General features: G+C 35.1%; 2 protein-coding genes and 1 pseudogene across 8 annotated transcripts; all 3 read left to right on the forward strand.

The window, feature by feature from the left end:
• The first annotated feature begins 707 nt into the window (after positions 1–707).
• Positions 708–5,292, forward strand: LOC129889093 (putative late blight resistance protein homolog R1B-23; annotated as a pseudogene).
• Positions 5,293–7,264: 1,972 nt separating this feature from the next.
• Positions 7,265–12,134, forward strand: LOC129870322 (uncharacterized). Of its 6 annotated transcripts, none has more exons than XM_055945313.1 (7): positions 7,265–7,371; positions 9,013–9,111; positions 9,989–10,018; positions 10,203–10,304; positions 10,512–10,619; positions 11,655–11,709; positions 11,852–12,134. In XM_055945313.1, the coding sequence occupies exons 2-7, from the start codon at positions 9,020–9,022 to the stop codon at positions 11,903–11,905; spliced, it is 441 nt and encodes a 146-aa protein (XP_055801288.1). In that variant the 5' UTR covers positions 7,265–7,371; positions 9,013–9,019; the 3' UTR covers positions 11,906–12,134. The 6 variants fall into 6 exon arrangements, with proteins under 6 accessions (XP_055801288.1, XP_055801423.1, XP_055801141.1 ...); XM_055945448.1 differs by having other exon boundaries at positions 7,367–7,391; XM_055945166.1 differs by lacking the exon at positions 7,265–7,371 and adding an exon at positions 7,386–7,432.
• Positions 12,135–13,158: 1,024 nt separating this feature from the next.
• Positions 13,159–17,032, forward strand: LOC129869772 (26S proteasome non-ATPase regulatory subunit 11 homolog). 2 transcript variants are annotated; one of them, XM_055944408.1, is made up of 2 exons: positions 13,159–13,304; positions 15,495–17,032. In XM_055944408.1, the coding sequence occupies exon 2, from the start codon at positions 15,520–15,522 to the stop codon at positions 16,789–16,791; it is 1,272 nt and encodes a 423-aa protein (XP_055800383.1). In that variant the 5' UTR covers positions 13,159–13,304; positions 15,495–15,519; the 3' UTR covers positions 16,792–17,032. The 2 variants fall into 2 exon arrangements, with proteins under 2 accessions (XP_055800383.1, XP_055800417.1); XM_055944442.1 differs by having other exon boundaries at positions 13,160–13,367.
• Positions 17,033–17,727: the final 695 nt, after the last annotated feature.

The raw sequence follows: 17,727 nt of genomic DNA on the forward strand, positions 1-17,727 counted from the left end.
TATTTTCATATCTCGATCTCCAAAACAATTAGCAAATATTTTCATATTTCTCCAAACAACTAGCTAATATTTAAAATATTCTCATTGTTTTAACTAAAGAATCATAAAAAATACCTAAACAACTTAGGGTTGTTTAAATATCTTCTGGTTGTTTAAATAATTTTTGGTTGTTTAAACAACTTCTGTTGTTTAAACTAAACAACTTAGGGTTGTTTAAATAACAAATCTTGGTTGCTTGAACAACTCCTGTTTATATAAACAACATATCCTCTCCTCTCTTCTCTTCTCTTTTCATCAATTTTTTTTTTTATAATTTTCACAATCAAATCGGAGTGAAACAATTGGGGAAAAGAAAAGAGAAGAGAAGAGAGGAGAGGAGAACAGAGAAAGAGGAAGAAATGCATTTAGAAAATGGATGAAATTTTGGATTTTGTTAAAAGTTTTTGATCTTTTAATTTTTTACCTTAAGTTTACAAATATTTTAAATCAACCTCATCTCTTCGTAATTAACCCCTAATTAAACGTTTATAACAAAAGAAAAAAAAATAGAAATCCCGTGTCCACTCTCGTAACACTTTTATCTCATTTTCCCCGGAAACTCAAAATAGAAGAAAGAGAAACCTCAATGTAGTTTTCCTTAGTTCAATTCATTAACAGTTGTTATCACTTATCACATAATCTGCAGAAAGAATAGGAGAGATTTCTACATGTCTTCAAACATAGTACATCCCCTTGAAACACTGAAAAATGTTGAAAATCAATTAGCGTCTCGAGGCGATGCTCATCTCATCCAAACTCTGCTGAAAGTCGAAAAAGAATTCAGTTCATCCTGCAATGCTGTGCTTGTAGACGAACATCAGTCACAGTTATATCATTTCCTAGACACTCTGCAGTGGGTTGAAACGAAATGTGGCTCATTCCGTATATTCTTGGACAACATCCATCTTCTTGAAACTCTGAATAGGATTGAAAACCAATGGGGTTCATTCGATTATGATATGTTCTCAGATGAACCTTATATCCTGATCACAACTCTCTCACAGCTTGCCCAGGCAAGCCGTTCATTTAATATGTTTCTCGAGGGATATAATATATCAGAGGAGTCTCGTCCCTTGACACACTGCAGTGGATTGAAGAGAAATGGGGTTCAGTCCGTTTGTTTTCAGCCGAGTATCTGTCAATGTTATCTCATTTACGTGGAACTCTGCAGCAGATTGAAGATGAATGCAATTCATTCTATAGGTTCTTAGATGAATATCTGTTTGCACGGGAGCTTGATACCCTTACCGCTCTGCTTCGTATTGAAGAAGAATGGGGCTCATTCCGTATGTATTTGGACGAATTTAGATCGAAGGTGTCTGATTTCCTTGAAACTTCACGGGAGATTAGAGAGGAATGTGATTCATTCATTATATTTTTAGAAACAAATTTGTTGTCCTCAGAGGATTCTCAGCAGTTGATGGAAGATGAATGGAGTTCCTTTGACTTCTTTTCAGAAGAACATAGGTCTTCGTTAGATCGACTGAGGTTCCTTAAAAGGAATTTCAAGTTCCTGAGTGTCATTATTGAATTGCATATCTTCAAAGATGAACCAGATGTCAGCTGGTAAAAAGTCCGAGCATTGTTCCACGGTGCTGCAAATGAACTCATCCAGATGTACAGTACGCAAGTAAGCCCGTGGAGTCACCAATTTTATGACTATATCTGCCACTTGCAATATGAGTTTCAGCAGACTAAGTTGGAAATCATGAAAGGTAATTTCTTCTTTCAAGAAATATCATGTCAACTTTTAGCCAATGAGGATGGCATTGTGATTCACTTTTTGTAATGAAATTCATTGACATTGTTGCTGACAATCTCAGTAATTTACTGAAATTTGACTATCCAAGTTCACCACTTTGTATTGGGGGACGACATATGGTTCAAATTAAAAAGGTATTGAAGAAGTTGAATTTCCTCTCTAGTTTTGTCTGCTTTGTTCAAGACAGATGCATAGAGCCTCAGGTACAATATGCTTTCTTCACTCATGTTGTACAAGTGACCTGGGAAACAACTACGGCTATGTGGTTGTGTCTTCCAAGCAATGTATACATGTATCAAGACACAGCTCCAAATGAAGAGAATTCTTTGCTTTCTAATCTTATGCAGAGCAAAATCCAGCCTATTCAGCCAAGCATATGTAAGTTCTTCATTCATATCCTGCAAGCTCTAAATTTGGTTCAGTCACAATGGTATCCCGTTATCAATGTTAAGTATGTATTCGATTGTGATGTTGGGTTTCTGGAGTCTCTTTGACACACTTTAAAAGAACTACCAGTCTCTAGTAATTGCATTGCAATAAAGGCAGAACTTAAGGAGACACTCAACTTCTTCGGAGCAATTCTAGTCAATCTACCAGCAAAGGTCCTTGAATTTCATCTTCAAGATATAGACTCTGCGATAGTTGATGCAGGACTTCTGGTTTGCTCATTAAATGATGATAATGAGAATCCTGATTTCACAGGAAAAATCCAAAGTATGAAAGGTTTGATCTACCTCATCGCTAGAAAGAAATTCCTCCTCCAGTTCCACTTACCTGGAATCGATGGAGTGGGCTCTGCTGATTTCATTTTAGACAACAGGGAGATATTTCTAAGCATGTATTCAAATTCAGTCAAGAGACAACTTTCAGACAATTCAGAAAGAACTCAAGTGCTTTCAAGCTGTTTTAGAACAGCAAGACGGACTTCAACATTTTGCAACAAAGACCACTCATTTGGTGTATGAGGTAGAACATATTGTTGATGCTTGTAAGAAAAAAGATGTTCCTGACTGGTGTCTTTTTATCTGGATCTTGAACATTGGAGAGGATATTAAAATGTTCATGGCAGAGGTAGCAGAGATTCAAGAAAAAAATGTGTCAGACTTTGTATCGCATAATGAGATACCGTCATCTCCATACAAGCTAACTTCATTTGTGCAGTTAGTTCTCAAGGGATTCGTTCGGATTTTTGGTGTTGCTTCTTCACAGTTTGCTGGTAAGGGAAGGATCAATGAAGAAATTGTAGGATTTGAGGATGTGATGGTTGAACTGATAGGCAAACTAAAACGAGGATCATCAGGCCTTGATGTAATTTCAATTGTTGGAGTGGCTGGATTAGGCAAGACAACTCTGGCTAACAAGCTATATTCTGATGAGTCAGTTGTCTCTTATTTTGACATCCATGCCCATTGTTGTGTCTCTCAGGAATATACGCTGAAGGACTTATTACTAGCCATTCTTCGTGATATTACTGATGAAAGAGCTACACTTGGAAGAGAGACTGAAAATGAATTGGCAGATAAGCTTCGCAAACTTTTAATGCGCAAGAGATACCTTCTCCTCATTGATGATGTCTGGGAAACTAGTGCATGGGACGATCTAAAGTTGTGCTTTCCTGAAGATAACAACGGAAGTAGAATTATTATGACAACTCGGCATTATGAGGTTGCCTCTCATGCTAAACATGATAGTGATCCCCATCAGCTTCGATTTCTCAATAGTGATGAAAGTTGGTTGTTATTAAACAATAAGGTGTTCAACAACGAAAGTTGTCCTCTTATCCTAAGAGATGTAGGCAAAGAAATAGTAAAAAAGTGCGGAGGGCTTCCTCTTTCAATTATTCTGGTAGCAGGTATCCTCACAAGAATGAAGAAGGAAAAACATTGTTGGGAACAAGTGGCAACAAATTTAGGTCCAAATATTTGGGATCAGATGGAGGGTACGCTTGATCTAAGTTATCAGAATTTACCATCCTATTTGAAACCTTGCTTTCTGTATTTGGGAGTATTCCCCGAGGATGGAAAGATTCAAGTCTCAAAGTTAACATGGTTGTGGATAGTGGAAGGTTTCATAAAACCTCATACGGAGAACATTTTGGAGGAAATAGCAGAAAATTACTTGGAGAATCTTATTGGGAGAAACCTTGTGATGGTTGATAAAAGGAGTTTTGATGGAAGGATCAAGACATGTCGCATTCATGACCTGGTGCTTGAATTTTGCAGGAAGAAAGCCAAGTTGGAGAACATATTACAAAGGATAAATGGGTAATCAAAACCTTTAATATTTTTCTTTCAATCTATTCATCTCTAAGGCTTTGTCTGATTATACGTATTTCTCCATTAAAGGGATGCAGGTTCGGATCCTACTCAATTTTTCTCTCCAAAATGCAATACTCCGCGTTGCTTATTTCTTTATTCTCAGAGTGACAATCTTGCAAACTGGTGCTTGTTTTTCTCGCATGTGAAATCTTTCCGGTTTAGGGAATCCAGAAGAACTGCATTCGCTTCAATAGACCGTGCATCAGACATTTTTAAAAGGTTCAAGTTTCTGAGGGTGTTAGATTTTGAATTCACTGTAATTGATTCTTTCCCACAGGAATTAACCCTTTTGAGGTATGTTACTTTTCGTACCGACAATGATACATTATCCCTCCCAGCCAAACTTTGGAACCGTGAAACTTTGATAGTTCAAGGAAGTAGAGGACGAATATCATTACCAGAAACCATTTGGAAGATGGTTAAGTTGCGACATCTGCAAATAAACGACCAAGCATATTTCACTTCGCAGAATGAACAAGAATTCTTAGAAAGCCCTTTGAAAATGGATGATTTGCAAATTCTTTCCTCAGCATATTTTTCTTGTGCGGAAAATGCTGATAAGATTTTGGCGCAGACACCAAATCTCCGGAGACTGAGATGTGAAGTTTCTGAATTTGATGGCTGGCTCACTGCATTTAACAATCTTACAATGCTCGAAACTCTCAAGATTTCTTCCAGTGCTACATTGACATCAATCGATCAGCTGAAGCTCCCGTCACACCTCAAGAAATTGACACTGTCCAATTTTAGCATGCACCTCAATGAAATCACAACTCTTTCAAATCTTGAGGTACTCAGACTACTAGGAGTTACCATTAGTTCCAATACATGGAAAGTGAACGATGAGCAGTTTGGCAAACTCAAATTCTTGAAACTAGAAAATGCATCTTTTTCAGAATGGAATGTCTCAGATGATGCATTTCCATGCCTTCAACACTTGGTACTGAAAAGATGCCGATATCTTGAGGTGATCCCTTCTTGCTTTGGATACATGTCTTCTCTGAAATCCATTGAGGTAAAGTCATGCAAGGAATCACTCTCCGAGTCAGCCATGGTCATTAGGGAAATCCAAGTTGAAGAGATGGGATTTTCTGATTTTGAGGTTATCATCCACCGGTAGATCAACGATGCTCCAACACTACACCTCAAATTGGTTATCAGGTATGTTGTTGATCCAAATGCAACTGAAGTTTAAACATAATTGTCTTTATAAACTAGCTTGTTAAGTACTCCCTTTGTTTCAATTTGTTTGTCTGGTTTGACTCGCCACGAAATTTAAAAAAATAATATGTAGAATGTACCAAAATGTCCACATGTTATGTGGAAAGTATTTTTTACTTTCTTACATTCCGTATCAAGTCAAACTCAGACAAACAAATGGAGTAGTATTTCTTTTGACAACTTGTCTAGAGCTTACAACTTCTGTTATGCTCATTTTACTCTTCACTGTGAAATGGAAGAACTATTAATGAATATGATGATGCATGCTTTACAAATCAAATCTAGAAACTAGGAAGCCTATACTGCTAAGAATTGTTACTATCTACTAAAGGTAGACAACAGATAATTTTTTTAATAAACACATCCCAAATTAATTAGCTTCATATATTCAATTCAAAGGCAGAACATTGATGGATGGAAGCTGAAATACTATTTGTTGTTCCATCCTCATTAGTCCATTCCTTGGAGATCACTGAATCTAACAACAACAACAACAAACAACAACCCAGTGAAATCACACAACGTGGGGTCTGGGGAGGGTAGAGTGTACGCAGACCTTATTCCTACCAAGGTAGGACGACTGTTTCCTGGAGACCCTCGGCTCAATAAAAGCATAAAAGATGTCAAATAAGGCTAAGAAATTAAAAGCGATATGGGAGAAACAAATAACGAAAGCGTCACAGATAAAATAGAGTAAGATCACTGAATCTAAAGAATAAGCAAATATTATTTCAAATCCAATTGAAATAATATCAGTAACAATAACAATAATAACATATTTAGTGTAATTCACAAGTGTGGAAGCATGGGATCTAAGGTAGGTGGTAGGTACTCACCTTGTGAAGATAAAGGAACTGTTTCCTAGTAAAGCATTTCAAAACGGGTTTGAAAAGAATATACACTAATGAAGTTGATGTTTTTTTTTTGAAGAATAAGATAATAGAGAAGAGTAATAAAAATAATATTGAGAAAAAAAACTAAACAACATTGTACCTACTAGCCTTTGCCCTTCTACCTTAATCCTTGACTTTTGCGTACTCTTATCTAAGGTCATATCCTTGATAAACTATAAATGTGTCATGTTTTGCCTAATCAGCTCTCCTCAAATACTTATTCGGCTTACCTCGGCCTTTCCTCAAACCCACTATAATCAACCTCCCACACTTCCTTACTAGCGCATCCATACATCCCCTCTTTACATGTCCGAATCATCTCAATTTCGTTTCTCTCACCTTGTCCATTACAAGGTCACTCCTACCCTGTCCTGAAGTAATATCGTTGCGCCATGATATTAAGCTTTCTTGAATGATTAATTTTTTTTGTTTGGTTTTACTCAACTAATTTACTTTTTTCCTTTACAGATTTGAAGGAATTTTACCAGCTGATGCTGTTGGGAAGGCCAATAAACTCGTATATGTATTTGTTGAATTACTGATGGTATCACATGTGATATTCTGCAACTGGTTTTAGCGCTTTTTATACTTTCAATTTGAAAAAAACATACTACCAATGTCATTTAATTTACGGAAAATGGCCTAAAATGCCATTGAACTATTGAAAATGGTACAAAAATACCCCTCATTCATTTATTGGGCCTAAAATGACCTTGACATCCATATTTAGGTCCAAAAACGACCTTTTCATTAACGAAAAAGGACATGAAGGGCATTTTTGTACCATTTTCAATAGATCGAGGGCATTTTAGGCCCTTTTCATAATTTTAATTCATAATTAATTTTAAATAATCAAATTGTAACCAATAGATGGTCACCAAGTGTTTAAAATAATTATTTAAATTATTTAATTAAAATTCTGTTAAATAAATTTTGATTTATAATTAATTTTAAATAATTAAATTGTAACGTCAAGTGCTTCACTTTAGGCTAGAAATCTGTGAAGGTGATGATTTTTTTTCGGAATCTTATTCTTGTTTTGCCTATTATAGTAGTGTGAGTCTATACTGTTAATATTTGTGACTCTGACTTTTCAGCAATTAAGGGGCGTAAAAGATGGATTTTTTATCATCAGATTGTGAGTTTTCAGCAATTAAGGTTTAGTTAATGGGGTTCAATTTCAAGAATTTCATGAACTTGTAAATATGATGACTGCCTATTCCACGGTTTATATCGTCATATTACGACTTTTAAGCAATTGGGCTTTAATTTCTATGAGCTATTTGGAGTCTAGATGTGTACTTATGGCTTACATTAGGGCTATTAAGGACGTGTATGATGGAGCCAAAACTTGGGTTAGGACAGTGGTAGGTGACTCTGAACGTGTTGCAATTCTAGTTCGGAATTAAGGTTTAGTCGTATTGGTATACTTACATAAAGTCGGAGTCTTTTTCATTTGTTTAGAGATCTATATGTCCTTGGAGAATGTAGAAATCCTTACTGAGTGTGAATGGGTATTGAGAATTCATAAGGGCAATCTGATTAGTTTAGGATTGAGGAGTTATTGTTGTTGTTCTCGTATATGACAATGAAAAAAAAATAGAAAGGGGTGTAAAAGATTGGATTTTATCATCAGATTGTGATTTTTTCAGAAATTGCAAAGTAAGGTTTAGTTAATGGGGTTCGATGTCAAGAATTTCATGAACTCTTGAATATGATGACTGCTTATTCAATGTTTTTTATCATCAGATTGTGACTTATGAGCAGTTGGGTTTTACAATGCTTTGTGAATCGTCTTGGTTTGTGTTGCATATCGAAACTTTGTTTTCTACAGCTCTCTAAATGTGTTGCAATTGTAGTTCGGAATTAAGGTTTAGTCATGTGTATACTTAAATAAAGTCCGAGTCTTGTTAGTTTCTTAAGGGATCTGTATATCCTTGGAGAATGTAGAAACCTCCTGTGTTAGAGAAGTATTACTTGAGTGGAATGAAACTAATCCAAATGGAATGGATGTTTAGCAATCACAAGGCCAGTTCTAACTAGTTTAGGATTGAAGAGTTGTTATTGCTGTTTTCTTACAGAAATAGGATATGGCCATAAAAGATAGATTTTTTATCACCAGATTGTGCTTTTCAGCAATTGGGGTGTAAGGTCTAGTTAATGTGGTTTAATTTCAACAATTTTATGAATGCTTAAATATGTTGACTGCCTATTCAGCGGTCTTATGAAACTTCGAGTTTTCATCAATTTTGGTAGGCATTGGCCATTTACTCTCCAGAAGCTGTGAAGCTTTCTAAAGCTGATGCAATTGTTGATTGGTTTCAAAGTTTAATTTTACTCTGATTTTGTTCAAGTCAGGATGAAGTCCTAGATTCAATTTTTCCTTTCAAAATGTTTCAATTGGCCTACTGCATACTTGTGTCCTTTTATTTGTAGAATGTAGATGGTTGGTGCATTTTAATATTGGCAGTGTACAAGAATGCAGAGGATGATGTTGTTATATTGCTTCTGAATGTGTTGGTAAAGTAGCTTTAAATGTTCATGTTGGTTTCTCTCTAAAATTTCATTATCTCCATCAGACTAGCTAACCTTCATTCTGCAAGTTGCTAAGACAATGAAATTGCAGAGGTATAAATACCTGGGAAGAAATTAAAGAGTTTGGGTTCTAACTAGGACTCTTCACTGTCTCCGGATGCTTGAGTCTCATGTCTTAATTTCTTGTAGTCTATCTTTGATAAGATGGTAAAGCTTTTTCGAGCATGATTTTATCTTGTAACAGGATTGCAATGGACACTATTAAACAAGAGAAAGTAAGGAGATTTGAGGAGTTTATTGATCGCCGTCTGAAACCAGATCTTGTTCATGCAATTGCTGAACGGTAGTAACAAATATATCATTCACTTCAGTTTTCCTAAATTCATTTTCTATTACATATGTCTTTACTTAGAGCCCGTTTGGATTGGCTTAAAAGTTGGTCAAATCTACTTTTAAATTAGTTTTCAACTTCTGAAAGTGTTTGGCAATTATAAAATAACTTAAAATAAGTTTAAAATGACTTAAAATACGCTAAAAATCAAAAGTAGGCCTCCCCCTACTTTTTATTGTTTGACTTAAAAGTCATTTAGGTTTAACTTTTTATTTTTGACTTAAAAGTCATATAAGTTTGACTTTTTATTTTTGACTTAAAGCAACTTTTTTTAAGCCAATCCAAACGGGCTCTTATTTTAGGGACTTCTTTTCTCATCGTGTACTGTTCAACCCCTTTCTTTGAATGATAGATATTTTTCAGCTGAATACTTGTCTTATTAATGGGAATGGATCTTTGATGACCTATAGTTAAAAGATTTTTTCAAGAATATTATTGGTTTGGTCGTTTACTTAAACTTATGTAGCTTGCTCCTTTAAAATCATAGTAGTAAAAATTATGGGTGTTACGTTACCAGTTTCCAAAAAAAAAAGAAGTAAAAATTATGGGTGTTTTTTCAAAACTTATTTGCCCTGTATTAATGGCCAAATTGTGTAGTGGAATAAAAAACAACTAGGTGTATTATTGTCCTGGTTAAATTCTGATCATTAATTTGAGGCTTAAATCCGCAATGTTATGCAAGTAAGTTTAACATTTATATTTGTGAAGAACGGCGACGTCCAGACTAAAGTTACCTATGTATGAGAAAAGGTGTAATAAGATATTCTGCACAAAATCTTATGGTGGCCTAACTTGTTTCATTTTGTTTCCTTCCACTCTATGGCTGCAGGGACAAAGTCTTTGAACAACAAAATTTTTTGTATCCTTCTCGTGTTATTATATCGTTTCATTACCAACATAGAGTTGGGTCATTCTTCCAGTCTTTCGGACTTTTAGTAGTAGTTTGCACTTGCAGGCATGTGGGTTGAATTGCTTAATTACTTGTATGAAAACTGACGTTGGTATGAGGTCTATGTAGTTTTCTTAACCTTGTCTTTTTCTAGCTCTGATTTAAGAAGTAATTTAGAGAATTTGGTGAAGAACAGTGTAACTAATCTGAAGACATTGGTTAATATTGGCTCGGAAGTATACGTGCAAGCTGATGTGTAAGTCTTTCTTATCTTTATTTAAATGTCAGAAGAAAATTGTTGGATATATAAAAGTTAAGTGATGTCTGCTTTTATTTGAACATGTATTGACATTTTTTGCCTTCTTTTTCATTTATAATTGAAAATTTGTATCTTGACGATTTCTAATACCCCGATATTTTCATCCACTGCATATTGATATTTCTTCCTGAGTTGATCTGACAGTCCAGATACAACACACATATTTGTTGATGTCGGACTTGGATTTCATGTGGAGTTCACTTGGTCGGAAGCTCTAAATTATATTTCAGCAAGGGAGGAGAAATTGGCCAGGTACTACTGATCTCTGCTTCTATGAGTAATGTCTTATTTCCATGTGAGATTTAAATTCAAGTAAAGTCCCTTTCAAAATCTTAACTATTGTATCTTAACTATTATGTAAATGATAAGTTGGTCTATGATAAATCCACTTCTGTTCTTAAGATTTGGAAAATAAGTGCAATGATAAACTATAACATTCAGTAAATTGGTCATCTTAATAATAGATCGAACACCTCAAGGAGCATTCAATAGGATGTAGAGTTAGGATCTCTTTCTCACTAATCAGAAGAAATAGGATGTATTTCATAAATCTAATTACTGTTAAGTCAGACACTTGAAGTTTGATAGCAATTTTCCAGTGTCAACGGCATGTATTGGTAACATGTTTTAATAGCCATTATGGCATTTTCCATGCAATGGACCGAGTCTGGCTATGGAGGAATATGCACGAACGCACGAAAAAATAGCAGTCTTAATAGTTTTCGAAGAACTCAAGCGTTGAAGTTGTGAAGGAAAAGCTAAAAACCCTGTTTAAGCAATAATTGGCAACTCTAATAGAGATTTGTATAGTACTGGTAAAGCTAAAATCTCCTGAACTACGATCCACTGACAGCATAACTCAACTAATAGCTCCATATTATTCTGCTCAAGCATGTTTTTGTTTTCCAGTTCGGATAAACTATAATTAGACTGTGCTATGGATTAAAAGATAGGAAGACCGAATATGAGGATGTGAATCAGTGTTTAATCAGCTTAGATGTTTGTGCTTATTTTGCTCCCCGTCCTCTCTATTTTCAGGTTAAGGTTATTGGTATTGGAGCCAACTTGTTCAGATCTTGTTGTTTTTCCTGGGGTGGGTAGAAATGAGGGGATGGATGTGTTATTGAACCTTTCACACTCAAGAAAGATGATAAACCTTCTCCTCATGTTCTGTGACTTCATTTTTCCATGTTTTGACTGGAAACACACTGTTCAACAGTTCAATTAATATTCTGCCATGTTTCTTGCGTTACACTAAATGGAGATCTTTTGCAATTAAATGTGCAGGCAAATAGAGGAATATACACGTCTAATCGCATCAATTAAAGTGCAGGTCAAGATGGTATGTGGTTAATCGTTCTCCTTTGACACACATAATATTAAGTCGTGGGAGAGATAATAAACCGGAGCTTTCTTTTATGTTCTCTCGTTAAATTACACTAACTGATGAATATTTTTTGAAAAAAAAAAACTCAAATACACAGGTTTGTGAAGGGATACGTGAGTTGCTCCAGCTTCCAGAAGAGCTAGCTTACTAAGATGTATACGTCTTAAATTGAGAGAGGGAATTGTTCAAATTTACTGTCCAAGGAATGGAGATATATTTTGTTGAGATACAGTAACATGGACATTTATAATTTGTAGTATGTCTTTTTTTCCTTTTAGTATAGAACAAGAAAGCTTTTAGTCATCGAGTTAGGCCGAATGTGTATTTCTTATCATAATGCCAAATATTTATTTATGATATTAGAGACAAATTTATTTCAACTCGTAATTTATTGATGTTGGACCTCATTATATATTATTCATTTTAATGGTTGAATTAGATTAAAGGTTCTATCTTGTTTCATATGGGTGTATTGTATCATGAGATCAAATTCAATTTTGAGGTTAAATTGTGAATTCTTCTCATTCTCTCTTCTAGAAAGAAGATCCAAAACCAATAGAAGAGTTGTATAGTACCTGCATAATTGTATTATTTTTATAATGTATTATATTGTTTTAATGAATATAACGTTTGGATAAATTGTATCGTTCTCCTTCATTACATAATGTAACGCATCAACAATTTGAATAATAAATCTGCAAGAAAAGTAGGGTACGTGATAGAGCTACTGTAAAAAAAGCAGGGTAAAAATAAAATATGATTAATAAATAAATAAGTAAAGATAAAATGAGAAGAAAATAGTACGGTAACAATGCAATCTCATCAAATCTGTTATTACATAAAATAAATTTTTTTTGTTGTTCTAACAATAAATCGAAACGATACGATATAATAAAATTTAAGTAATAATTAAAATAAACATGACATTTAAATTAACAATACACTTCAGCGGGTAACAACCATTCAAACAAGGTGTAGGTACGGTGTTTTGTTTATATACCATGTTACACACAAAATAGAATATTAAATAATTAATATAGAGATAAACTAATACACAAATATCTATATTCGATGTTACTAATAACTGCATAACTCAACAATAACACTTACTCTAACATTTGGAAAAAGGAAAAACAAACATATTTTCTTTTTTAGTCTGTTTCAAAAATAGTAATGTTTTTCTTCTTTTGATAATATTTTAATTTTAATTTTCCAGGTGACATATTTAATGCTGCAAAATTTAAAGATATTTTGATACATTTGACATAACTTTACTTTAGGACCATAAAATTGAAAATCTTAATTATTTTCTTAGGCTTTGTATTAATTCAAATTAGATCATTCTTTTTTAAAGGAACCTAATAAAAATTTAATTTAGAATGTTTTATGTACAAGTGGTACCCTTTACAAGGGTGAGGAATGGAATGGACTTGACATTCGCGCTAAAAACCCGATCGATTTCGGCGCCAATTCCAGATTTCTGCAGAAGCTCTTCTTCAACACCATTCTTGTGCCGCTGCAAATTTGTTCCTCTCCTCTGCCATACAGTGGTAAAGTTCCATTCTTTCCTTCAAAAACCCTATACCCATTTCCTTCATCGGCGATCTCTTTCTGTAAGTTTCTTATTTATCTTTAGGAGTACAGGAAAACCCTAACCTTAGGGAGTGTGAATGGTTTTTGATGTGGGTTTTACAATGGTTTTTGAATTCTTCGTGTTCTTTTTGTTGCGATATTGGATATTAAGTTTATTTTGTTTAACAGATCTGTATTAGAGTAATCTTAGCGAGTGTGAATGGAGTCGGTATTGGGAATTCATAAGGGGGATTCGATTAGTTCAGGATTGAGGAGTTATTGTTGTTGTTCTCTTATATAAACAAAGGGAAAAAGTGAAAGGGGTGTAAAAGACGGAATTTTTATTATCAGATTACGACTTTTCAGTAATTGCGGTGTAAAATTTAGTTAATGGGGTTCAATTTCATGAACTTCTAAATATGATGAGTGCCTATTTAATGTATATCATCATATTGAGACTTTTAACAGTTGGGGTTTAATTTCTACAAGATGTTTGGAGTCTAGAGATGTACTTGTGGCCAACATTTAAGGACATGTATGATGGAGCCTAAACTAAGGTTATGAGAATTCATAAGGGCAATTCAATTAGTTTAGGATTGAGGAGTTTTTGTTCTCTTATATGACAAGGAAAAAAAGAGAAAGGGTTGTAAAAGATGGAGTTTTTATCATCAGATTGTGACTTTTCAGTTATTGCAGTGTAAGATTTAGTTATTGGGGTTCAATTTCAAGAATTTGATGAACTCTTAAATATGATGACTTCTTATTCAATGTTTTTTATCATCAAATTGTGACTTTTCAGCAGTTGGGTTTTACAATGCTTTGTGAATTGTGTCGGCTTGTGCTGCATATCGTAACTTCAATTTCTACAGCTTTCTAAATGGGTTGCAATAGTAGTTCGGAATTAAGGTTTAGTCATGTTGGTGTACTTGCACAAAGTCCAAGTCTTATTAGTTTCTTAAGGGATTTGTATATCCTTGGAGAATGTAGAAACCTCTAGTGTTAGAGAGCTATTACTCGAGTGGAATGGAACTGAACCAAATGGAATGGATATTAAGGATTCACTTCAATTCTAACTAGTTTAGGATTGAGGAGTTGTTGCTGTCTTCTTACAGAATAAGGATGCAATAGGATAGGACCGTAAAAGATGGATTTTTTATTGCCAGATTGTGCTTTTCAACAATTGGGGTGTAAGGTCTAGTTAATGGGGTTATATTTCAATAATTTCATGAATGCTTAAATACGTTGACTGCCTATTCAGCGGTCTTATGAAACCTCGAGTTTTCATCAATGTAGGTAGGCATTGGCCGTTTAACTCCCTGGAAGCCGTGAAGCTTTTCTGGAGGCTGATGGAATTGTTTTCTGTGTTTAATTTTACTCTGATTTTGTTCAAGGCAGGATGAAGTCCTAGATCAATTTTCCTTTCAAAAGTATCAATAGACCTACTGCATACTTGTGTCGTTTTATGTGTAGAATGAAGATTGTTGCTGCTTATTAAAAACTTGGCAGTGTGCAAGAATACTGAGGATAGAGTTGTTATATTGCTTTGTGAATGTGTTGGTGTAGTAACTTTTAAAGGTTCATGCTGGTTTTACATTCGTGTCAAGTGCTTGATCGGGACTTTGGTTCACAAAATATCTGTACTGCTTCCATCCCAGCTCAACGGATTCTCTCTAAAATTTCATTATCTCCATCAGACTAGCTAACCTTCATTCTGCAAGTTGCTAGGACATTTAAATTGCAGAGGTATAAATACTTGGGAGGAAATTGAGGACAAGGGTACATTTGGATTGGCATGCAGTTTCTTACTTCATTCCAAGTTTAAGTCTTCCTTCTCTATTCTTTTGTTTCAGGACATAGAAATGAGTTGCTTTTACTTGTAGCTAAATCAATACTGACTTTAGGTCCTATGTTTTCTATGAGATTTTTTGCCCTATTAGAGCCTTTTAGCTGAAGAGTACTTTTTCACTTGCCTACATATTGGAGAATTTTCACTTTCTATGTCAAAGTAGCTGGCATAGCTTAATGCAATTTCTTCATTTTAACTACTCTCACATCTTTAGCCACTAATTGCAAAATAGAAACCATATAAAAAACAGCAAGACGAATTGTTCCAAATGCTTCCTTTGTGTTTGTACATATCTAATTTCCTTGTTGACTAAAAATTGTAGGATTTAAGATCTGCTAGCTGTAACAATGTCGTCTTCATATCTACCTGCAACCACAGATTCACTAGCTCAGGCTTCTGAGGCTACAACCCCATCTGAGGCTATCTCCATTCTCTACCGCATCCTTGAGAACCCTTCATCATCTTCCGGGGCCCTAAGGATCAAAGAGCAGGCAATCTTCAATCTCTCTGACCTCCTAAGTCAAGAGAAGAGGGCTGAGGATCTCCAAAAGCTTCTCGTCCAGTTGCGGCCCTTCTTCTCTTTAATACCCAAGGCAAAAACAGCCAAAATTGTTAATAAAGGAATTGTCGATGCAGTGGCTAAAATAACGGGTACATCTGACCTTCAGATTACACTTTGCAAAGATATAGTGCAGTGGGCCCGTTCGGAGAAACGAACTTTCCTTCGTCAGCGGGTTGAGGCAAAACTTGCTGCTCTTTTGATGGAAAACAAAGAGTATTCTGAAGCGTTGACACTCCTTTCAGGGCTGATCAAGGAGGTGAGAAGATTGGATGACAAGCTGCTTCTTGTCGAGATTGACTTACTGGAGAGCCAGCTCCATTTCTCTTTGAGAAATCTTCCCAAAGCCAAGGCTGCACTTACAGCTGCTCGAACAGCAGCCAATGCTATTTATGTCCCTCCAGCTCAGCAAGGTGCCATTGATTTGCAGAGTGGGATACTTCATGCAGAAGAGAAAGATTATAAAACTGCTTACAGCTATTTCTACGAGGCATTTGAAGCATTTAATGCCCTTGAAAATCCCCAGGCCTTATACAGTCTCAAGTATATGTTGCTGTGCAAAATCATGGTCAGCCAGGCTGATGATGTTGCAGGAATAATATCAACCAAGGTTGGATTGAATTATCAGGGGCCAGAAGTTGATGCAATGAAAGCTGTTGCTGATGCTCACTCCAAGCGATCTTTGAAGTTCTTTGAGACTGCTCTTCGCAACTTTAAGGCTCAGCTGGATGAAGATCCTATCGTCCATAGACACCTCTCTTCGCTCTATGACACTTTAATGGAGCAGAACCTTTGCAGGTTGATCGAGCCTTTCTCAAGAGTCGAGATTGCTCATATTGCTGAGTTGATCGAGTTGCCACCTGACCATGTTGAGAAGAAGTTATCTCAAATGATATTAGATAAGAAGTTTGCTGGAACTCTGGACCAGGGTGCTGGATGCCTTGTAATTTTTGAGGACCCTAAGCAAGACGCAATTTACCCGGCTACATTGGAAACCATTTCAAATATGGGGAAGGTTGTCGACAGTCTGTTTGTAAGATCTTCAAAGATAGTGGCTTGAGATTCAGATCCTCCATCTATGACTTGTATTTCCTGAGCTGCAGGCAGATACTGCTTTAAGCTTCAGCGCGTTTTGTTGTGATTTATGCTTCATTTCTAAGTACACTTGAACTTGGTATAATCCTTACATGGCTGGAGTTACCAAGGAGCGAGTTCAACTAAATTTCTTAGATGTTTTGATGACTGTATTTATCATCAGTGGTATGAGATGATTGAACTATTTAGTTATAAGCGTTCTCTTATGGTGATTGTTTCTTTTTTTTTATATCTGTCTTAATTGTTGACTTGAATACTGTTATGAAGGCCTATTTTTATTGTTTGGTCTTTCAACTTTTTGGGGTTAATTTAGGATGAGTTATCTCATATTTGGTTAGGATAAAATTGCAGGATAACTTGCCGCGCAGTTGGTTATCTTAGAATTGTAGTGTTATTTATATCCACAATGAGGGTGGGATAACTAAGCACGGGATGATTAATCCTTAATAACTTGTTTTTCAACCAAACGAGCTTTATTTTAACTTGAAAAACTTTGTAGCATGTTATTTACCTTATTTTGCGGATCAGCTATCTCACTTAATAAAAGTTAGTACTTGTAGTTTACTTTTTAGATAGCAATGAACAAGGATTGTGCAGAGTGATGAGTATTTCTTTATCTTTAATTAGATGTCTAAGGTTCAAGTTACTCTGGGCTTGAAATCTTTTTTGTTAGAGAGTGTTTTACTCCTTATGTACAAATATTTAAAAAATATTTAGCAAAAAGCAAAAAAAAAAGTACAAATAAAAATCCAACCTTTTATTAACACAACAAGTTTAATTGCTGTGTACACGATAGCTGACGTGCAATTGTGCTACTCCCCCATTTCCTTCATCGACGATTTCTCTCGAAGAATCTCTTGACATAACTTTACTTTAGGACCATAAGATTAAAAATCTTAAT

This window comes from Solanum dulcamara, chromosome 1, assembly GCF_947179165.1.
Source record: "Solanum dulcamara chromosome 1, daSolDulc1.2, whole genome shotgun sequence".
Classification (NCBI taxonomy): Eukaryota; Viridiplantae; Streptophyta; class Magnoliopsida; order Solanales; family Solanaceae; genus Solanum; species Solanum dulcamara.

Bases quoted from the DNA above. Each gene is read 5' to 3' on its own strand.
- LOC129870322 (XM_055945166.1), top strand. From the start codon at position 7,401: ATGGGGTTCAATTTCAAGAATTTCATGAACTT. The intron at 9,112-9,988 runs GTAGTAACAAAT...CTATGGCTGCAG, and splicing joins GTTCATGCAATTGCTGAACG to GGACAAAGTCTTTGAACAAC. The intron at 10,305-10,511 runs GTAAGTCTTTCT...TTGATCTGACAG, and splicing joins GTATACGTGCAAGCTGATGT to TCCAGATACAACACACATAT.
- LOC129869772 (XM_055944408.1), top strand. From the start codon at position 15,520: ATGTCGTCTTCATATCTACCTGCAACCACAGATTCACTAGCTCAGGCT.